Source organism: Oncorhynchus nerka, linkage group LG24, assembly GCF_034236695.1.
Source record: "Oncorhynchus nerka isolate Pitt River linkage group LG24, Oner_Uvic_2.0, whole genome shotgun sequence".
In the NCBI taxonomy this organism is placed as follows: Eukaryota; Metazoa; Chordata; class Actinopteri; order Salmoniformes; family Salmonidae; genus Oncorhynchus; species Oncorhynchus nerka.
Genome location: NC_088419.1, coordinates 69,631,218 through 69,655,477, shown reverse-complemented (window position 1 = coordinate 69,655,477; position 24,260 = coordinate 69,631,218). Strand labels below are relative to the sequence as shown.

The following is a 24,260-nucleotide window of genomic DNA, read 5'->3' as shown; positions in this document are numbered from 1 at the left end:
GAGAGAGGCTCTTTCCTCATTGACAGTAGACACAGAAAATGTGTATTGATACAGGGAGATTTGGGTCAGTTGCCACCCGAATTCAATCAATGCTTCATTCTTCTCTTGTATGAAGTAGTTTATTTGGTCCTACTTACACAGCTCATATGTTACAGACTTCATTGGAACAGTCGTGTGCGGAAGTTAAAAAGACATGAAGCAAAGAAAGAGAAACATTGTTGGGCCAAAGTTCTATAGAACAGAAGACATGTCACAGCTGAGCTAGAGACAGACACTTCAGAACCCAGGATTATGATTCGCACTAGAGCACTCCAACTTAGCATAATGATACGTTTGCACAAAAGCTACTTAAACCAGTCATTATTAGAATTATCCTGGACTGCTCAATCTTTGAAGCTCTGAGCAGAGGAGCATTTCAGTCTCAGCATATTGTAGCATTAGGCGGAACAGCTATCAAATGTGCTATTATTCAAACCATGCTGAGAGCAGGAGAAGGATTCAAACTTTTCAGCTGTTTAATTATATTTCTGTGTGCAGACGTAGTTGAGCAAGGAGTGAAAGAGTGTGTGTATGTGTGTCTGTGAATACTCCTCTGCCTGCAAGTGTGGAAAAGGTTACACATCAAGGTCATACATTGTCATTTACAGAACACAGCGTGCAGTGAAATACATGATCTCTGTCTCTTACATAACCCCCCTGTATCTGGTCTGTTGGCTAATTTATGTATCTCCAGGTACATGAGATATTCGACTGTGCTGCCTGTGACAAGAAATTCATCTCGACCAATCAGCTTAAGCTCCACATGATCACTCACTCAGGTAAGAGAGCACATACACACACACACACACACACACACGCACACACACACACACACACACACACACACACACACACACACACACACACACACACACACACACACACACACACACACACACACACACACACACACACACACACACACACACACACACACACACACACACACACACACACACACACACACACACACACACAGCTACACTCAGACATCGTATACTCTCTCTCTCTCTCTCTCTCTGTTCCTGGTTAGAGAAACGTCCGTATACCTGTGAGGTCTGCAGTCGTTCGTTCAAGCGTCTGGACCAGGTGACGGCCCATAAGATCATCCACAGTGAGGAAAAGCCCTACAAGTGTAAGCTGTGTGGGAAGGAGTTTGCCCACAGGAACGTCTACAAGAACCACAAGAAGGTGAACAGGGAGGGTCAGAAAGCTGTAGTCTCTTTTCAGAATGACAGAATGCTTCAACTACATAAAAGGTGGATGTGACAGATTTAAATGGGTGGTTTTTAATATGCAAGTTTTACTGATGGAGATAATGCTGAAACTTAACAAGCGCATACATACACAAACTAACATACAAGCATACTCTCACTTCTTCAGAGCTAACATTGTTAGACGTCTCTTCAGTTTTCATTGGGTTTCTGTGGCGTCTGTGGCCTGCCTCCCCCTGAAGACTTCCATATTTACTTAAGGGAATAGGGTGTCACTCAGACAGACATGTGGGGGGCAAAGTGGGGTACACATAAACAAATGTACTTTGAACCTTAGCCCCTCAAGCTACTTGTCTTCATCAAGTCAACATACCAAATCAACCATGGGGCCTAACCCTAACTCTAACCCAAACCCCAATGCTCACACATCTGATCCCACATCAACACAGAGACAGGAGACAGCGCTCAGATTGAACCAAGAGAAGAGATGGAGATTTAGAGGGAGTGAGAGAATAGATGAGATGTACAGTGCATTCGGAAATTATTCAGAGCCCTTGACTTTTTCCCCATTTTGTTATGTTACAGCTTTATTCTAAAACAGATTCAATTATTTTTTCCCCTCATCAATCTACACACAATACCCCATAATGACAAAGTGAAAACAGATTTTTAGAAATTTGTGCAAAATTATTTACAATAAAAAACAGAAACACCTATTTAAGTATTCAGACCCTTTACTATGAGACTCGAAATTGAGCTCAGGTGCATTCTGTTTCCATTGATCATCCTTGACATGTCTCTACAACTTGATTGGAGGCCACCTGTGGTAAATTCAATTGATTGGACATGATTTGGAATGGCACACACCTGTCTAAATAAGGTCCCACAAAACCAAGCCATGAGGTCGAAGGAATTGTCCGTAGAGCCAGATTGTGTCGAGGCACAGATCTGGGGAAGGGTACCAGAAAATGTCTGCTGCAAGAACCCGATGGTCATTCTGACAGAACTCTGGAGTTCCTCTGTGGAGATGGGAGAACCTTCCAGAAGGACACCACTCTCTGCAGCACTCCACCAATCAGGCCTTTATGGTAGTGGCCAGACGGAAGCCATTCCTCAGTAAAAGGCACATGACAGCCAGCTTGGAGTTTGCCAAAAGGCACCTAAAGGACACTCAGACCATGAGAAACAAGATTCTTTGGTTTGATGAAACCAATATTGAACTCATTGGCCTGAATGCCAAGCGTTAAGTCTGGAGGATACCTGGCACCATCCCTATGGTGAAGCATGGTGGTGGCAGCATCATGCTGTGTGGATGTTTTTCAGTGGCAGGGACTGGGAGACTAGTCAGAATCGAGGGAAAGATGAACGGAGCAAACTACAGAGAGATCCTTGATGTAAACCTGCTCCAAAGTGCTCCGGACCTCAGACTGGGGGCGAAGATTCACCTTCCAACAGGACAATAAATCTAAGCACATAGCCAAGACAACACAGGAGTGGCTTCGGGACAAGTTTCTGAATGTTCTTGAGTGGCCCAGCCAGAGCCCGGACTTGAACCCGATCTAACATCTCTGGAGAGACCTGAAAATAGCTGTGCAGCGAGGCTCCCCATCCAACCTGACAGAGCTCGAGAGGATCTGCAGATAAGAATGGGAGAAACTTCCCAAATACAGGTGTACCAAGCTTGTAGCGTCATACCCAAGAACACTCGAGGCTGTAATCGCTGCCAAAGGTGCTTCAACAAAGTACTGAGTAAAGGGTCTGAATACTTATGTAAATGAGATATTTCCGTTTTGTATTTGTGTTACATTTGCAAAAAAATTCTAAAAACCTGTTTTTCCTTTGTCATTATGTGGTGTTGTGTGTAGATTGATGAGGGAAAAAAACTATTTAATCAATTTTAGAACAAGGCTGTAATGTACCAACATTTGGAAAAAGTCAAGGGGTCTGAATACTTTCCAAATGCAGTGTATTTAGTGGGTGTCAGGGCCACACATTAGCTCTGATACACGAACTGACAACATCATTAAATACTTATTTACTCTATATTAGTCAATTAAATAGAAAGGAAGGTGTAGGGTTTGATGGTCAGCTAACTGGTATATTTATACCAAGATATGTAGAGAGGGGAAATCAGAGGTAGTTTTCAGTGATGCTGTGTACCTTAACCGTAAATGCTGTCCTGTTCTTTCGCCAGACTCACTCAGAGGAGAGGCCGTTCCAGTGTGAGGAGTGCAAGGCCCTGTTCCGCACCCCCTTCTCTTTACAGGGCCACCTGCTCATCCACAACAGTAAGTATGAGTTTGTTTGTGTATCTCTCATAGTGTGAGACTATAGCCACTAGTACCTACGTTCAGGGCCCCTACAACACATAGATACTATAGCCCCTAGTTCAGACCTTGTTTTAGCATGAGATACTGAGGGCTTCCACAACCTCCTGGTCCTCTGTGTCGTGGTCCTCTTAGTCCTGAGTGTCATAGCCAGCCAGACACACAGACAGACAGACAGACAGACAGACAGACAGACAGACAGACAGACAGACAGACAGACAGACAGACAGACAGACAGACAGACAGACAGACAGACAGACAGACAGACAGACAGACAGACAGACAGACAGACAGACAGACAGACAGACAGAGTGGTCCTCCTAGTCCTGAGTGTCATAGCCAGACAGACAGACAGACAGACAGAGTGGTCCTCCTAGTCCTGAGTGTCATAGCCAGACAGACAGACAGACAGACAGAGTGGTCCTCCTAGTCCTGAGTGTCATAGCCAGACAGACAGAAAGATGCAGTGGTCCTTCTAGTCCTGAGTGTCATAGCCAGACACAGACAGACAGACAGACAGACAGACAGACAGACAGACAGACAGACAGACAGACAGACAGACAGACAGACAGACAGACAGACAGACAGACAGACAGACACAGTGGTCCTTCAAGTTCTGAGTGTCATAGCCAGACAGACAGACAGACAGACAGACAGACAGACACAGTGGTCCTTCTAGTCCTGAGTGTCATAGCCAGACAGACGGACACAGGGGTCCTCCTAGTCCTGAGTGTCATAGTCAGACAGACAGACAGACACAGTGGTCCTTCTAGTCCTGAGTGTCATAGCCAGACAGACGGACACAAGGGTCCTCCTAGTCCTGAGTGTCATAGCCAGACAGACAGACAGACAGACACAGTGGTCCTTCTAGTCCTGAGTGTCATAGTCAGACAGACAGACACAGTGGTCCTCCTAGTCCTGAGTGTCATAGCCAGACAGACAGACCAACAGACAGACACAGTGGTCCTCCTAGTCCTGAGTGTCATAGCCAGACAGACAGACAGACACAGTGGTCCTTCTAGTCCTGAATGTCATAGCCAGACACAGACAGACAGACAGACACAGTGGTCCTCCTACTCCTGAGTGTCATAGCCAGACAGACAGACACAGTGGTCCTCCTAGTCCTGAGTGTCATAGCCAGACAGACAGACGCAGTGGTCCTTCTAGTCCTGAGTGTCATAGCCAGACACAGACAGACAGACAGACAGACAGACAGACAGACAGACAGACAGACAGACAGACAGACAGACAGACAGACAGACAGACAGACAGACAGACACAGGGGTCCTTCTCGTCCTGAGTGTCATAGCCAGACAGACAGACACAGTGGTCATCCTAGTCCTGAGTGTCATAGTCAGACAGATAGACAGACAGACACAGTGGTCCTCCTAGTCCTGAGTGTCATAGCCAATCAGACAGACAGACACAGTGGTCCTCCTAGTCCTGAGTGTCATAGCCAGACAGACAGACGCAGTGGTCCTCCTAGTCCTGAGTGTCATTGCCAGACAGACACAGTGGTCATTGAGGACTGAGGAGCCCTACAGACAGTTGGTCTTGGCAGGATGGAGTCCTGCATGGTCTCCCAGTCTAGACCGATGACACAGAGATTGTGAAGCTCAAGGCATTTCCTGCTTGTGTCTCTGGAGACAGATCACTATTCACACAAATCACTAGGATACTGGGCCATGAGGCTGAGACTGGTATTATGTATCAGGTGTGTGTGTGTGTGTGTGTGTGTGTGTGTGTGTGTGTGTGTGTGTGTGTGTGTGTGTGAGAGAGAGAGAAGAGAGCAAAGAGAATAAGAGAAACAGCATGTGGGAAGAAAGTATGGTAAAGTCTGGGGAGGCAGGCCCAGCCAATCAGAATGAGTTTTTCCCCACAAAAGGCCTTTATTACAGACAGAAAAACACCTCAATTTCATCAGCTGTCCGGGTGGCTGGTCTCAGACAATCCCACAGGTGAAGAAGCCAGATGTGGAGGTCCTGGGCTGGCGTGGTTATGAGGCCGGTAGGCATACTGCTAAATTATTTAAGACAACGTTAGAGCCGGTTTATGGTAGAGAAATGAACATTACATTATCTGGCAACATCCCTGGTGGACAGTCCTGTAGTCAGCATGCCAATTGCACGCTATTGTGTTGTGTGACAAAATTGCACATTTTAGAGTGGCCTTTTATTGTCCCCAGCACAATGTGCGCACCTGTGTAATGATCATGCTGTTTTATTAGCATATTGATATGCCACACCTGTCAGGTGGATGGATTATCTTGGAAAAGGAGAACTCTCATTTGAGAGAAATAAGCTTTTTGTACATAAAGAACATTTCTGGCATATTTGACTTCAGCTCATAGGATAGGATCACACATAGGATCAACACTTTACATGTGGTTTATATTTTTGTTCAGTATATATACAGAGAGAAAGAGACTAAATCTCTGTGTGTTTATGTGATGTCTCTGTTCACTTGTGTGTTCCGCTGTGAGAAAATGAAGAACAGCTATCATATCATTTTAACTTGAAATACATATTACACCTTTACGTGGGGTCAAATGTCACTCAGTGGTAAGCCCTCAGTGTGTGTTATGATCCTCGGTGTGTGTGTGTGTTTGAGTATCCGTGTGTGTTTCTGAAGGCTTTATTGAATGAACAATAGCCCTTCATCTCTTCTCATAATCAATCATGTTTCTGAATGACTTAAAACCTCAGCATTAATGAAGCCTGTCCCTGACATGAATATTCATGGTGGAAGGTTTTTATGGGACCACGAGAGCGTTAACGCACACAGGCGTCTACTTGTGTCCCACTTTATTGTGCTGACCATCATGTTCCTTCTTTGTAATGGGAGAATTAACACACGTTTGGAGCCAGTACTCACTCTGCCAAGCAAACACACACTATCCAACCCACTGATCCCCCTGTAAAGCACTTCTCAACAATAGTCTCTGTGGTATGGAGTCACTGAGTTAAGGCGTGAGGAATATAACACCAGGCTGTAGTTTATATGGCTCTGGTCAGGAACAGCTGAGAGTTCTGCTTTTGTTTCATGTCAGAGTGATGTCTGGTGTTTTTAATGTTTTGAAATGAATGAATCATTTAAGTGCTGGCTGCTTTTTTCAAATGTAATTGCTGTTAAATAAGAGATCCATTCAAAGAGCAGGCAGCTGTGTATGTTCAGTGTCCGCCTCTTTCTGTCCTCTCCTGCAATCTGTGTTACTAGGGAAGGATTCAATATGAGTGTCATTTTAGAAAAAGGTAAACAAATAAGTACTGTCCCGAACATTTGGAAATAACATTATAGGGAGCAGCAACGTAACACACAATGTTCTTTAGCCCATACAATTATCCCGTAGAAATAGTTTTCAGTCCTACTGTGAGGGAAAGTTCTGCTTTTAGAAGCATAATAATGGATCCATCACTTCTCTTTGATTTGATTTGATTCTCCTCCTCCCTACAAAATAAGAGGATGCAGAAAAGAGACTATTGGAAAGTGTCTTTCTTTACTGTCATCTTTTGTCACTTCTCCAGGTGAGGACATTTAAGTGTGACCAATGTGATGCCACCTTCAAGAGAAAAGACACGCTCAACGTGCACATCCAGGTGGTACACGACGGACACAAGAAGTACAAGTGTGACCTGTGTGAGAAGTGTTTCGTCACCCCCTCTGTTCTCAAGAGCCACAAGAAGGTGAGTTCAGCAATCACTGCCAGTCTGACACACTGTAGAGCCCAGACCAGACATTGTCAATCTTTCCCAGAGAAAATCCTCTTTCAAATAATTATCCAGTATGTGTGTGTGCTTTTTCAAAAACAAATGATCTGTATGATTGTCCTTTGAAAGTTAAAGGAAAGTATAGGAAATAGAGATTGCTGTTCTCTTGTTATCTCTCTTAGGAACTATGCTACAGTATATAGTCATCCTCCACCATTGGTCCCCATGCAGCCCAGGAATCATCCGGTCTCTGTTTGTAAATGGCATATGGCATTTAGTCCATTAGCTCCACAGGGTTTCAAAGCACAGGACAGATCCCAGAGCAGATTACCAGCCTCAATATAACATTTAGTCCATTAGCTCCACAGGGTTTCAAAGCACAGGACAGATCCCAGAGCAGATTACCAGCCTCAATATAACATTTAGTCCATTAGCTCCACAGGGTTTCAAAGCACAGGACAGATCCCAGAGCAGATTACCAGCCTCAATATAACATTTAGTCCATTAGCTCCACAGGGTTTCAAAGCACAGGACAGATCCCAGAGCAGATTACCAGCCTCAATATAACATTTAGTCCATTAGCTCCACAGAATTTCAAAGCACAGGACAGATCCCAGAGCAGATTACCAGCCTCAATATAACATTTAGTCCATTAGCTCCACAGAGTTTCAAAGCACAGGACAGATCCCAGAGCAGATTACCAGCCTCAATATAACATGGGTTATTGATCAGATTGAGACCAAACTGTTTCTTGCCACAGAAAGACTAAAACATAACATGGCCTTGGTACAGTAGGACTGAAGACAGACAGGCACATGAGTTGTCTCTCTCCGGCCGGCCGATGTTCAGAAACTGTGGACTTCTGAGAGCTCTGCTCTGGCAGTGATTAAAGACAGGTGGCTGAGCCCAAGAGACCTGGCTGGGACTGAACACTAGGTGTCCCAAATAACACCCTTTGTCCTATATAGTGCACTACTTTTGGCCAGGCCCTGGTCAAAAGTAGTGCACTATATAGGAGATAGGGTGACGTTTCAGACGGGAAAGACACTGAGTACATGGTGCACTGTGTGTTGTACTACACTGTAGAGAGCACAGTCTTTATCCTCCATTTTCTATTCCGCTCATGACAGGAGAGTAAGGATGCTTCCTGTCATCTGAGTTTCTTTTCCTCCAGGTGCTGTCTGAGTGTCCTCTCCACTGACAGGTTGAGCTGAACATCAACAGTAATGATGTGTTTCTCTGGCAGCCCTAGTTTAGTCTTCCTCTCAGAACATCCTGCAATTGGCGTCAACATTATTCTTAAAGTCAGAGTTGTGTATAGGGGAGACTGGGGACAATTGTCAAATGTTTTGTATTTTAGGCCAGTCATTCTTTTGATATAAGAAACTTACATATGTCTCCTAATCATTCATACCATTTATAGGTCTATAACATGAAGCAGTCAGGTAACATTATTGATTTTAATCTGAAATGTCCAGACGTTACATTTGCCCCTTGCCAAGGGCTGGGGCCAAATGTAACACCTAAAAAATAATGTAACGGCCGTTGTTGGTGGAAGAAGGTGAGGACCAATGCGCAGCATGGTAAGTGTCCATATTGATCATTTATTATCACGAGAACACTAAACAAAATAACAAAGGAGAATGAACGAAATGAAACAGTCCTGTCTGGTGTAGACACAAAACAGAAAACAATCACCCACAACTCAAGGGTGAAAAACAGGCTACCTAAGTATGGTTCTCAATCAGGGACAAACAGGCTACCTAAGTATGGTTCTCAATCAGGGACAAACAGGCTACCTAAGTATGGTTCTCAATCAGGGACAAACAGGCTACCTAAGTATGGTTCTCAATCAGGGACAAACAGGCTACCTAAGTATGGTTCTCAATCAGGGACAACGATTGACAGGTGCCTCTGATTGACAACCATACCAGGCCAAACATAGAAATACCAAATCACAGGAAAACTAACATAGACAACTCACCCAACTCACGCCCTGACCATACTAAAACAAAGACATAACAAAAGAACTAAGGTCAGAACGTGACAAATAAACCCCCAAAAATCACTTCACTTCAAAAACATTAATGTTTATGAATTATCATAGACACATGTAATGATTTTGCAAGAAATATGATTATTTATATGTACGTAACCAGTATTTACAGTAACACCCCTGTTTGTGCATGGCCACTGGGTTCCTCTCAAAACATTTGAATAGTTTGATGGTGCTCAGTGATATGTTTACAACTTCTTTGGCTAAAGTTAGTTTTTGTATAATGAATGTGTAATTCATACAATCCTAAAGTAAAAAAAAAAGCTTAATTTGGCTGCTTGGCTCAGGTTCATTTTAACACTGCGTTACAATTGCCCCCAACCCAGCAGCCATGACAACGCCTCATGTGCCTAGCAAGAGACAACAATAGTGACACATGTCAATCATGTCAATGTTTAGTCAACATACACTATAGTGATAATAATGACGCTAGTTTGAATTCTTGAACATTAATGCTCAGGACAGTAAAAGAAAAATACAGCTGGTCAAAAACATAGTGAGAACCGGGAGATAACCTGAATGGATGATAGACTTTCATCACTCTAGTGTTTCTGTGGAGAAATTCGAGGTTTAACAATTGCCCCCGTTCTCCCCTACATGGAGCGTGTGTTTTCTCTCTCTCTGCCATGCAGTGTGTGCCGTCAACACTGAACCGTCAGATCCTCCTCTTCACCCTCAGGGCTGGGCGTCTCAGGCTCTGCACTTTCTTGGATTGCATCCTACCAGGCAGGCTGCTCCTACCAGGTGACATGGAGAGGACCTGTGTCTGCACCACATAGTCTCCTCACTACTGGTCTCCCCCAGGTCCTTTCCTCTTCTCTCTCTACACCAAGTCCCTCGGCTCTGTCATATCATCACATGGTCTCTTTTATCATTGCTATTCGGATGACACTCAACTACTTTTCTCTTTCCTCCTTCGGACACCCAAGTGACGACACGCATCCCTGCGTACCTGGCCAATATCTCAGCTTGGATGTCGGCCCACCACCTCAAGCTCAACTTCGACAAGACGGAGCTGCTCTTCCTCCTGGGGAAGGACCTGCCTGCTCAAAGACCTCTCCATCACAGTTGACAACTCCACAGTGTCGCACTTCCAGAGTGCAAAGATCCTTGGTGTGACCCTGGACAACACTCTGTCGTTCTCTGCAAACATCAAAGCAGTGACTCGCTCCTGCAGGTACAACATCCGTAGAGTACGACCCTACCTCACACAGGAAGTGGCGCAGGTCCTACTCCAGGCACTTGTCATCTCCCTTCTGGCTGAGCTCCCCGATGGTGCCATCAAACCACTGCAATTTATCCAGAACGCTGTAACCTTCCCAAGTTCTCACATGTCACCCCGCTCCTCCCATGTCACCCTGCTCCTCCCATGTCACCCCGGTCCTCCCATGTCACCCCGCTCCTCCCATGTCACCCCGCTCCTGTCACCCTGTCACCCCATGTCACCCCTCCCCCATGTCACCCCGCTTCTCCCATGTCCCCCGCTTCTCCCATGTCACCCCGCTCCTCCCATGTCACCCCGCCTCTCCCATGTCACCCCGCTCCTCCCATGTCACCCTGCTCCTCCCATGTCACCCCGCTCCTCCCATGTCACCCCGCCTCCCATGTCACCCCGCTCCCCATGTCACCCCGCTCCTCCCATGTCACCCCCGCTTCTCCCATGTCACCCCGCTTCTCCCATGTCACCCCGCTCCTCCCATGTCACCCCGCTCCTCCCATGTCACCCCGCTTCTCCCATGTCACCCTGCTTCTCCCATGTCACCCCGCTCCTCCCATGTCACCCCGCTCCTCCCATGTCACCCCGCTCCTCCCATGTCACCCCGCTTCTCCCATGTCACCCTGCTTCTCCCATGTCACCCCGCTCCTCCCATGTCACCCTGCTTCTCCCATGTCACCCAGCTCCTCCTATGTCACCCTGCTTCTCCCATGTCACCCCGCCCCCCATGTCACCCCGCTTCTCCCATGTCACCCTGCTTCTCCCATGTCACCCCGCTCCTCCCATGTCACCCCGCTCCTCCCATGTCACCCCGCTCCTCCCATGTCACCCCGCTCCTCCCATGTCACCCTGCTCCTCCCATGTCACCCCGCTCCTCCCATGTCACCCCGCTCCTCCCATGTCACCCCGCCCCCATGTCACCCCGCCCCCCCATGTCACCCCGCTCCTCCCATGTCACCCCGCTCCTCCCATGTCACCCGGCTCCTCCCATGTCACCCTGCTTCTCCCATGTCACCCGGCTCCTCCCATGTCACCCCGCTCCTTCCTCACACTCCACTGGCTTCCAGTAGAAGCTCACATCCACTACAAGACCATGGTACTTACCTACGGAGCAGCAAGGGGAACTGCACCTCCCTACCATCAGGCTCTGCTCAAACCCTACACCCCAACCCGAGCACTCCGTTCTGCCACCTCTGGGCATTTTGGCACCATGGGAAGGTAGCAGAGTCCCTGCCCATCTTCTGAAAGCACCTGAAACTCTACTCTTCTTCAAAGAGTATCTTAAATAATCCTCCTCCTCACCTCAACCCCCCCCTTCTATTATCTCTGACTTTGCTGATAGCTACTTCATTGAGAAAATGTCACTTATTATGACTGTGATATGTGGTTGTCCCACCTAGCTATCGACTCAAATGTAAAATGGTAGAATGTACAGTACCGGTATATTGTTTTGGCCAAGTTATTCATGTCACATCCATATTACAAGAATGGTTTAATGATTACGTCTAACCCCAATACCTTGAAAAGTGTTGTTTTGGAACATAATGTTCCATAGGGAAAACTATATGAAGCTTTTTATGAAGTAAGAATACCAGTGATATTTCTCCTTGTCCTTCAAACAACAAACCAAACAATTGTACATTGAGGCATCTGGAAGACATCTGTCTGTGTGAGAGAGAGGGAGAATGAAGGAAAGGGCTTATGTAACATAACGCCGGTGGCGTGGGATGCAGGGGGTGATGGGGGATGGAGAGAAGAGGAGGATAGAAAGGGGGTACTCCTGTCTATATTGTTGTACTGCTGTTTAAACTGTCACTCAGCATTTGAGCTTCTTATACTTGTGTTTATTCTGTGGAATTGACATCAGGCCAGCAGCAGAATTCACAACATACCTACCTTTCAGCAGAGAGTATGAAAGAGAGGAGTGAAGGAGAATGAAGAAGGAAAGAAAGAGGGTGAGAACATTTAGGCTTGCTGGGTGCAGCACACTCCTCTCTTTGTACACATTCTCCTTTGTGCATACATACAGTGGGGCAAAAAAGTATTTAGTCAGCCACCAATTGTGCAAGTTCTCCTACTTAAAAAGATGAGAGAGGCCTGTAATTTTCATCATAGGTACACTTCAACTATGACAGACAAAATGAGAAAAAAATCCAGAAAATCACATTGTAGGATTTTTTATTTATTTATTTGCAAATTATGGTGGAAAATAAGTATTTGGTAAATAACAAAAGTTTATCTCAATACTTTGTTATATACCCTTTGTTGGCAATGACAGAGGTCAAACCTTTTCTGTAAGTCTTCACAAGGTTTTCACACACTGTTGCTAGTATTTTGGCCCATTCCTCCATGCAGATCTCCTCTAGAGCAGTGATGTTTTGGGGCTGTTGCTGGGCAACACAGACTTTCAACTCCCTCCAAAGATTTTCTATGGGGTTGAGATCTGGAGACTGGCTAGGCCACTCCAGGACCTTGAAATGCTTCTTACGAAGCCACTCCTTCGTTGTCCGGGAGGTGTGTTTGGGATTATTGTCATGCTGAAAGACCCAGCCACATAGAGTTCAGAGCCTATAGAGTTCCCATTGGAGAGCCTGTAGAGTTCCCATTGGAGAGCCTCTTGAATTCAGAACCTATAGAGTTCCCATTGGAGAGCTGTAGAGTTCAGAGCCTATAGAGTTTCCATTGGAGAGCCTGTAGAGTTCAGAGCCTATTGAGTTCCCATTGGAGAGCTGTAGAGTTCCCATTGGAGAGCTGTAGAGTTCCCATTGGAGAGCTGTAGAGTTCCCATTGGAGAGCTGTAGAGTTTCCATTGGAGAGCTGTAGAGTTCCCATTGGAGAGCCTCTTGAATTCAGAACCTATAGAGTTCCCATTGGAGAGCTGTAGAGTTCAGAGCCTATTGAGTTCCCATTGGAGAGCTGTAGAGTTCCCATTGGAGAGCTGTAGAGTTCCCATTGGAGAGCTGTAGAGTTCCCATTGGAGAGCTGTAGAGTTTCCATTGGAGAGCTGTAGAGTTCCCATTTGAGAGCCTGTTGAATTCAGAACCTATATAGTTCCCATTGGAGAGCCTGTAGAGTTCAGAGCCTATAGAGTTCCCATTGGAGAGCTGTAGAGTTCAGAGCCTATAGAGTTCCCATTGGAGAGCTGTAGAGTTCAGAGCCTATTGAGTTCCCATTGGAGAGCTGTAGAGTTCAGAGCCTATAGAGTTCCCATTGGAGAGCTGTAGAGTTCAGAGCATATAGAGTTCCCATTGGAGAGCTGTAGAGTTCCCATGAACACCAGTGTCTAGTAACAGTGTCTAGTTGCAGTGTGGTCTGGTCTTTCAGTGGGGTAGATGCTCCCAGTGCTGAACAGGGTCTCTGGTTAAATGACTGACATCAAATATTTGTCAGAAGATCACCCTTGAATTCACCCTGCATGGGGTCGACTTTGAGGCTTTTTTATTAAAAATACTTTGTAAATGGTATATAACCATGGGGCATTTAACTTGACTTTAAGAGCTTCTCTGTTTAGTATCCAAGTGTATTAGCAGTGCTCATAGTATCCAAGTGACGGATATGCTCTATCAGTGATCACTGTGTGCTCTGTAATGAGGCAAAGTTGTACCATTGCATGTTCCAATTGTCTTTCCTAAATACAAACAAGATGTTTTCTGATCTTTTCCAGACGCACACAGGGGAAAAGGAGAAGATCTGCCCATATTGTGGACAGAAGTTTGCCAGCAATGGAACTTTGAGGGTTCACATCCGCAGCCATACAGGTCAGTAGGCCTCCCATAACCGGTCATTTGGACAAATTCAACTATATTGTCCTAATTGTTTGGTTAAATTCATCAACTGTCATTGAACATCACAAACTGTAAAACGGTGTGAGATCGACCAATCCAGTCTACCAGATCCACCCTATCAGCCCGCTAGCCTGCTCCCCAGAGCTCAGAATGGTAACAGTGTCCCAGAGTGGATGTTCATTAAACTGCCTTGAACTGGAGCGCTACACATTCCTGTGTGTTTCCTTACCAACAGACTAGTGCAGAGACCTGGCACAGTCACACTCCTTCCATCTACCCCTCCCTCCCTTTTTTTATTTCTCTACTTCTACTTGTCTTTTTTGGCTCTTGCCTCTCTCCCACTGATCTTTCCTGTTCTCCTCTTGCCTCTCTCCCACTGATCTTTCCTGTTCTCCTCTTGTCTTTCCCCACCGATCTTTCCTGTTCTCCTCTTGTCTTCTCCCACTGATCTTTCCTGTTCTCCTCTTGTCTTCCCCCACCGATCTTTCCTGTTCTCCTCTTGCCTCTCTCCCACTGATCTTTCCTGTTCTCCTCTTGTCTTTCCCCACCGATCTTTCCTGTTCTCCTCTTGTCTTCTCCCACTGATCTTTCCTGTTCTCCTCTTGTCTTCTCCCACTGATCTTTCCTGTTCTCCTCTTGTCTTCCACCACTGATCTTTCCTGTTCTCCTCTTGTCTTCTCCCACTGATCTTTCCTGTTCTCCTCTTGTCTTCTCCCACTGATCTTTCCTGTTCTCCTCTTGTCTTTCCCCACCGATCTTTCCTGTTCTCCTCTTGTCTTTCCCCACCGATCTTTCCTGTTCTCCTCTTGCCTCTCTCCCACTGATCTTTCCTGTTCTCCTCTTGTCTTCCCCCACTGATCTTTCCTGTTCTCCTCTTGTCTTTCCCCACCGATCTTTCCTGTTCTCCTCTTGTCTTCACCCACCGATCTTTCCTGTTCTCCTCTTGTCTTTCCCCACCGATCTTTCCTGTTCTCCTCTTGTCTTCCCCCACTGATCTTTCCTGTTCTCCTCTTGTCTTCCCCCACCGATCTTTCCTGTTCTCCTCTTGTCTTTCCCCACCGATCTTTCCTGTTCTCCTCTTGTCTTCCCCCACCGATCTTTCCTGTTCTCCTCTTGTCTTTCCCCACCGATCTTTCCTGTTCTCCTCTTGTCTTCCCCCACCGATCTTTCCTGTTCTCCTCTTGTCTTTCCCCACTGATATTTCCTGTTCTCCTCTTGTCTTCCCCCACTGATCTTTCCTGTTCTCCTCTTGTCTTTCCCCACCGATCTTTCCTGTTCTCCTCTTGTCTTCCCTGTATGTGAGATTGAATCCTCACTCCAGTCATGCCACATACATCCTCTCAGGCTACGTAGCTCCCAACAAACAATGGTGATTTCCATTCCCCAATCCCCTTAACCTCTAGATTGTGTTTGCAGCTTTTTAGTACAAAAGATTTTCCATGGGCTTTTTAAGGATTTAGTCTGAAACCATTTCATTGCTAGCTCAGTTCTACTCACCCTCTCTATAGGTTCCAAAGGCACAAAATAAAGAGTGAGTGTGTGTATCTGGTTTGTGTGTGTGTGTGGCAGTGTGGAATATGGATGAGGCTGTTTGTATTTATATAGAATAAACCAAAGAGCGGGGCTGTGGGGGAATGCAGCGTGAGGGGTGGGAGCGGAGGGGACACCTCAAAGAAAGAAAAGAGGAAGGAGAGAAGAGAGAGAAAAGACCACTCCAAGAAAGCATACAGCGGGATGACCCTTGACCCTGGCTGTAAATCTGTCCTCTCATTCTATAGCCCAGAACTCACTTGACCAAGCTTTTGTTGTTTCTTGTGTAAAGAAAGTTGAGGAAAAGTGTGAGTTATTCCCATTAAAAAAAAAACTCAACAAGGCTACTTTTTTTCTCTTACATTGAGGAGTTATTTGTTGGGCATACATACTGTTATTTCCAGAACAGCTTTGAAGTATTAGTGTAGCATTATGCATGAACTATACAGGGAATGCATAGTGTGGGCTTACAAATGATGCTGTATGAACTGAACCAGTAGTGGGGGTATTTTAATTGGGGTAGAGTATCTCCCTTCTAGTGGCATTTGACCTCTCTGCAGGTAGGAAGACAGAGGTATGACTAGTGCATGTCTGTTAGGTTTTGTTAAGTACAGTTAAAAAGGAAGGACACTTATCATGTCCTGTAAAACAAACTGTGTAAAAAAACAAGACATTTGTGAAAGACTTGTGCTGTCTCTGTACACTACTAGGTGTCGTTTTGTTCATGTGGCTGCTAGTTCTGTAAATAAACCTTTAACATGGCATCTCTCCCTGTCAATAATCTCCTTAAAGGAAGCCCACAGCTGAGGTCAAAGGCCTGTACGTTGACAGCCTCTCTAGATGGTAAAAAGTTCAAGCCTGGTATTCTTTGATTTACCAGTGTCCGTTCACAGGAACAGCACAGCTTCACTTATTTACCTGATAAACAATAAACACACTGGATGATTTGCAAAGTTTTGTCACAGCAGGTGTTTTCCCCCCTGGGAGCAGTTATCACTGGACACTGGTAATCGCTGTTTCACTGGACACTGGTAATCACTGTTTCACTGTATCACTGGACACTGGTAATCGCTGTTTCACTGGACACTGGTAATCGCTGTTTCACTGTATCACTGGACACTGGTAATCACTGTATCACTGGACACTGGTAATCACTGTTTCACTGTATCACTGGACACTGGTAATCACTGTATCACTGGACACTGGTAATCACTGTATCACTGGACACTGGTAATCACTGTTTCACTGTATCACTGGACACTGGTAATCACTGTATCACTGGACAGTGGTAATCACTGTTTCACTGTATCACTGGACACTGGTAATCACTGTATAACTGGACACTGGTAATCACTGTTTCACTGTATCACTGGACACTGGTAATCACTGTATCACTGGACACTGGTAATCACTGTATCACTGGACACTGGTAATCACTGTTTCACTGGACACTGGTAATCACTGTTTCACTGGACACTGGTAATCACTGTTTCACTGTATCACTGGACACTGGTAATCACTGTATCACTGGACACTGGTAATCACTGTTTCACTGGACACTGGTAATCACTGTATCACTGGACACTGGTAATCACTGTTTCACTGTATCACTGGACACTGGTAATCACTGTTTCACTGTATCACTGGACACTGGTAATCACTGTATCACTGGACACTGGTAATCACTGTTTCACTGGACACTGGTAATCGCTGTTTCACTGGACACTGGTAATCACTGTTTCACTGTATCACTGGCCACTGGTAATCACTGTATCACTGGACACTGGTAATCACTGTTTCACTGGACACTGGTAATCACTGTTTCACTGGACACTGGTAATCACTGTTTCACTGTATCACTGGACACTGGTAATCACTGTATCACTGGACACTGGTAATCACTGTTTCACTGGACACTGATAATCACTGTTTCACTGGACACTGGTAATCACTGTTTCACTGTATCACTGGCCACTGGTAATCACTGTATCACTGGACACTGGTAATCACTGTTTCACTGTATCACTGGACACTGGTAATCACTGTATCACTGGACACTGGTAATCACTGTATCACTGTATCACTGGACACTGGTAATCACTGTATCACTGGACACTGGTAATCACTGTATCACTGGACACTGGTAATCACTGTTTCACTGGACACTGGTAATCACTGTTTCACTGGACACTGGTAATCACTGTATCACTGGACACTGGTAATCACTGTTTCACTGTATCACTGGACACTGGTAATCACTGTATCAATGGACACTGGTAATCACTGTTTCACTGTATCACTGGCCACTGGTAATCACTGTATCACTGGACACTGGTAATCACTGTTTCACTGTATCACTGGACACTGGTAATCACTGTATCACTGGACACTGGTAATCACTGTTTCACTGGACACTGGTAATCACTGTATCACTGGACACTGGTAATCACTGTTTCACTGTATCACTGGACACTGGTAATCACTGTTTCACTGTATCACTGGACACTGGTAATCACTGTATCACTGGACACTGGTAATCACTGTTTCACTGGACACTGGTAATCGCTGTTTCACTGGACACTGGTAATCACTGTTTCACTGTATCACTGGCCACTGGTAATCACTGTATCACTGGACACTGGTAATCACTGTTTCACTGGACACTGGTAATCACTGTTTCACTGGACACTGGTAATCACTGTTTCACTGTATCACTGGACACTGGTAATCACTGTATCACTGGACACTGGTAATCACTGTTTCACTGGACACTGATAATCACTGTTTCACTGGACACTGGTAATCACTGTTTCACTGTATCACTGGCCACTGGTAATCACTGTATCACTGGACACTGGTAATCACTGTTTCACTGTATCACTGGACACTGGTAATCACTGTATCACTGGACACTGGTAATCACTGTATCACTGTATCACTGGACACTGGTAATCACTGTATCACTGGACACTGGTAATCACTGTATCACTGGACACTGGTAATCACTGTTTCACTGGACACTGGTAATCACTGTTTCACTGGACACTGGTAATCACTGTATCACTGGACACTGGTAATCACTGTTTCACTGTATCACTGGACACTGGTAATCACTGTATCAATGGACACTGGTAATCACTGTTTCACTGTATCACTGGACACTGGTAATCACTGTATCACTGGACACTGGTAATCGCTGTATCACTGGACACTGGTAATCACTGTATCACTGGACACTGGTAATCACTGTTTCACTGGACACTGGTAATCACTGTTTCACTGGACACTGGTAATCACTGTATCACTGGACACTGGTAATCACTGTTTCACTGTATCACTGGCCACTGGTAATCACTGTTTCACTGGACACTGGTAATCACTGTATCACTGGACACTGGTAATCACTGTTTCACTATATCACTGGTAATCACTGTTTCACTGGACACTGGTAATCACTGTTTCACTGGACACTGGTAATCACTGTATCACTGGACACTGGTAATCACTGTTTCACTGGACACTGGTAATCACTGTTTCACTGTATCACTGGACACTGGTAATCACTGTTTCACTGTATCACTGGACACTGGTAATCACTGTTTCACTGGACACTGGTAATCGCTGTTTCACTGGACACTGGTAATCACTATTTCACTGTATCACTGGCCACTGGTAATCACTGTATCACTGGACACTGGTAATCACTGTTTCACTGTATCACTGGACACTGGTAATCACTGTATAACTGGACACTGGTAATCACTGTTTCACTGTATCACTGGACACTGGTAATCACTGTATCACTGGACACTGGTAATCACTGTTTCACTGGACACTGGTAATCGCTGTTTCACTGGACACTGGTAATCACTGTTTCACTGTATCACTGGCCACTGGTAATCACTGTATCACTGGACACTGGTAATCACTGTTTCACTGTATCACTGGACACTGGTAATCACTGTATAACTGGACACTGGTAATCACTGTTTCACTGTATCACTGGACACTGGTAATCACTGTATCACTGGACACTGGTAATCACTGTATCACTGGACACTGGTAATCACTGTTTCACTGGACACTGGTAATCACTGTTTCACTGGACACTGGTAATCACTGTTTCACTGTATCACTGGACACTGGTAATCACTGTTTCACTGTATCACTGGACACTGGTAATCACTGTTTCACTGGACACTGGTAATCGCTGTTTCACTGGACACTGGTAATCACTGTTTCACTGTATCACTGGCCACTGGTAATCACTGTATCACTGGACACTGGTAATCACTGTTTCACTGTATCACTGGACACTGGTAATCACTGTATAACTGGACACTGGTAATCACTGTTTCACTGGACACTGGTAATCGCTGTTTCACTGGACACTGGTAATCACTGTTTCACTGTATCACTGGCCACTGGTAATCACTGTATCACTGGACACTGGTAATCACTGTTTCACTGTATCACTGGACACTGGTAATCACTGTATCACTGGACACTGGTAATCACTGTATCACTGGACACTGGTAATCACTGTATCACTGGACACTGGTAATCACTGTTTCACTGGGCACTGGTAATCACTGTATCACTGGACACTGGTAATCACTGTTTCACTGTATCACTGGACACTGGTAATCACTGTATCACTGGACACTGGTAATCACTGTTTCACTGTATCACTGGACACTGGTAATCACTGTATCACTGGACACTGGTAATCACTGTTTCACTGGACACTGGTAATCACTGTATCACTGGACACTGGTAATCACTGTTTCACTGTATCACTGGACACTGGTAATCACTGTATCACTGGACACTGTTAATCACTGTATCACTGGACACTGGTAATCACTGGACACTGGTAATCACTGTATCACTGGACACTGGTAATCACTGTATCACTGGACACTGGTAATCACTGTATCACTGGACACTCTGGTCATCACAGAATTGTAAAAACTATTTTGGAGAGGTTATGTATTAACTCTAATAATTTAATATATAGCACACTTTGAATTGAAAAACAATCAAAGTGCTCCATTGAATGCACTAATAGTATGGCCTGTTTATGAGGAAATGAATGGCCATCCCATTAATTTTGGATGTTGTTTGGCTAACACATAGTAACATGGAATTTAGCTGTTGATTGATTCACAAGCATTATTCCAGGCAGACAGAGCGGGTGGGACACTTCTCCCCAGAGTACTGCGGGTGATGTCATAGGCATCCAGGGGACATCCTCCACCAAACTCCATGTCTCAAAGTCCCAATCAGAAATCCTTCCATTCTACATTGAAAAGTGGAAGGGGGTGGGGACATTACAGGTCATTCCAGAAAATATTAAGTATTAATTCACCAGATGATTCATCTTGGCATAAAACTGGTGTAAATGCAAATGAGCATAAATAGATAATTGGTCAGTGTGAGTTTTCTACAGCGTGCAGTGATGTTATATGGTAGTCCTGGGGTTGACCAAGGTGCTTATGCCAAAGGAAATGTTTACATAACCCAGTGGCATGAGTGTTACTGACATCATAGCAAATGTCATAGTTTAACGCTCGCAAATTGTCACTTGTGGAATTACCCAGTTCAACTATTTAGTGTCTCTAAACAGAGAAGTTCTTTGTGTGAGATTTTATATTTTGGATTACGTTTCTGGAATTGCAATATTTAGGGTTCCAAATGTATGATTGGCTCCACCTACGTACATTAAAATGGTGAACTTTGCAGTTATTGGTTAAACATGGAGATTAATTGGTAGTTTAGTTTAAAAATCTGTGTCTGTGCAAGATACAAGAGAAGTAAAATGTTTGAGTCATTCCACCCATGACCCATCCCTCTGCATGATGTGTGTAAAGATATGGTACTGTTTGTTATTATAAAGACAGTGAAGCAGATGTCTTGAGTTTCCATCTGAGAGTCCAGACCAGAGCGAGGAGTGGCTCTGTGTCTTCTGGACTGAAAACGATGGATAATTCTAAGGGAAATGTACTCTGCTGGAGACCAGTGTCTTGACAGTTGTTAAGTATGCAGTAGTGTCTCTGGTCACAACATGCAGTTCAAATGTACATCTGGCAGACCTCTGCAAAACACTGGAGGACCACTTATTTATGGCTGTTTGTCTCTGTGTTTTTGTCAGCCTGTAGGGACATGATGTCATGTTGATATCTGAGGTGCCCTGATTCTAATAGTACAGTTTGTCCCAGAGACAAGTTTCTCTCCTCATCTCCTCCTCTCCTCCTCTATTAAGGCCTAATGAGGTTAGTTTCCACTGAAAAAGGTGTATGGTGAGGGTAGTATTAAGGTATGGATCATTGTGGTGTGTGGGTGTGTGGTAGAGCTGAGGGCAGGGCGTGAAATTCTGTGATACAGGTACTCTCACATGGGCCAGTTTAAGAGAAATGTTTGAGGAAGTAGAGCAGTCTTTGGAGGCCCTGGCCATAATGGCAAGGCCAAGTGTAAAGTTGTTGAGTGTTTCTGGGGCTGATCAAAGGCAAATTGCTTATCGGATAAAACAGATCGATATCACATTACTTCAGTGGCCCCTGCCGGCATGCAGAGAGAGGCAGAGAGAGAGAGGGGCCGGGGAGCGCCAGTGTCTTGCTGGACTGGATGAAGCCAGGAATACATTTCTGATGGACAGCGATAATGTCTTTCAGACTAGGGCCTGGAGCTACAAAGCGTTCTCCGTAACACGAACGCTGTGTGGCAGACATGCGACGAGCAAGACCATCTGCTTACCAGACACACACACACACACACACACACACACACACACACACACACACACACACACACACACACACACACACACACACACACACACACACACACACACACACACACACACACACAGTTAGGGGTGCCAAACGGATCGATTAGCAGACAAGGGGTGTAAGGAGCACAGTGGGGGGTGGGTGGCAGAGAGACACCCAGGGTCACAGAGAGATGGTGTCCCATTTCAGCGCATACTAAATCAGTTACCATCTCCACCACACAGAGCCCAGCCTCACCACATAATCCCCAACAATCTAGATAATAAGTGGATGGTTTCCAGTTACATTACTGTTCAACTGAAAGGACATAGCGCCTCTCATATGAACCATGTCACCCCAAGGAAATTATTCCTGAAATGATCGCTATTGGTTCTGGTCCATGTTTGTATCCTGTAAAGGATTGAGCTGATCTTTTTGGGGTATTCTGGTCGTCAGGCGTGTGTTAGAGAGAGCTGGTCTGGTTTGGTGTGAGGGGTGCCAAAGGGTTGGGGTTGTGTGTCAGTCAACTGTGGAAGGAGGATAATGTTACTGAACATTTACGTAAGTTTGATCCTAGTGACCACATTGTACCCTGCTGTTAACAATGATGAGGACTAATGCTCCATTTGCAGAGTGTGGGTGTCTGTACAGTATATCAGTTTATACTGCTCCTCTGCCCCTACCGAGAGGGATGCGCTGCAAGCCGCAGAGCAGAGGCAGTCAGAGCACGCTACCACACTGTATCAACCATATTAGAACACACAAATGCCTTCTCTAGGGCTCCCCAAGGAATGGACCAGCCTTACCCTGATACCCCATCATGCTACATAACAGACAGATTCTCTCTCCTCTGTGAGAGATGGCACATCTGGGACTCCGATTTTCCTGTTTGTCAACAAAGGCATCCTAGAGGCTGAAATTGAGCAGAACAGGGATTTTATAGGGGGATGTGATTTTGAGCTGCCCTCTGGTCATGTTTCTGAATGTGTTTCTGAATGTGTGATCATTCCACACTGTACATGAGGCCGGTTGTTAACCCTTTTCAAGCTATATGTTGGATGGATAAGACAGGACGGTCTGGTGCGCCCATTCTACCTCTGTGGCCACTCCTGGTTTATGAGGTTTGGGTCTCCTGAGTGACACAGTGTTCTAAGGCACTCAGTGCCAGAGGCGTCAATACAGACACCCTGGTTTGAATTCAGGCTGTATCACAACCGGCTGTGATTCGGAGTCCCATAGGGCGGCACACAATTGGCCCAGCATCGTCCGGTGTTTGGCCGATGTAGGCCGTCATTGTAAATAAGAATTTGTTCTTAACTGACTTGCCTAGTTAAATAAAGGTTAAGTAAAAAAAAAAAAGAGCATTTATAAGGACAGCAAAGTGATAGGCAGAAAGAAATGGGCAGACACACAGACACAAATGAAAACAAACCAGTAAAATCCCACCCTTGAGTTAGAGGAGACTTAAACAGATTTGACACTCTGAAACATGACAAATATTTTTTTTCCTCCCCAGAAAATGAGTGAATCTGTAAAGGATGCAGCTTTGCGGGCTAGTCCACTCCCAATGAAGTCTGGTAATAGAAGACTGACAGGAATAGTGTTTGAATGACATT

General features: G+C 45.2%; 1 protein-coding gene across 1 annotated transcript in view; it reads left to right on the top strand.

The window, feature by feature from the left end:
* LOC115108748 (PR domain zinc finger protein 5-like) overlaps positions 1-24,260 on the top strand; it is a 53,876-nt gene that overhangs the window by 10,262 nt on the left and 19,354 nt on the right. Inside the window, 6 exon segments of the mRNA XM_065009107.1 lie at positions 734-818; positions 1,073-1,230; positions 3,448-3,541; positions 5,552-5,553; positions 7,105-7,263; positions 14,224-14,317. Coding sequence (XP_064865179.1) covers positions 734-818; positions 1,073-1,230; positions 3,448-3,541; positions 5,552-5,553; positions 7,105-7,263; positions 14,224-14,317 — 592 coding nt within the window.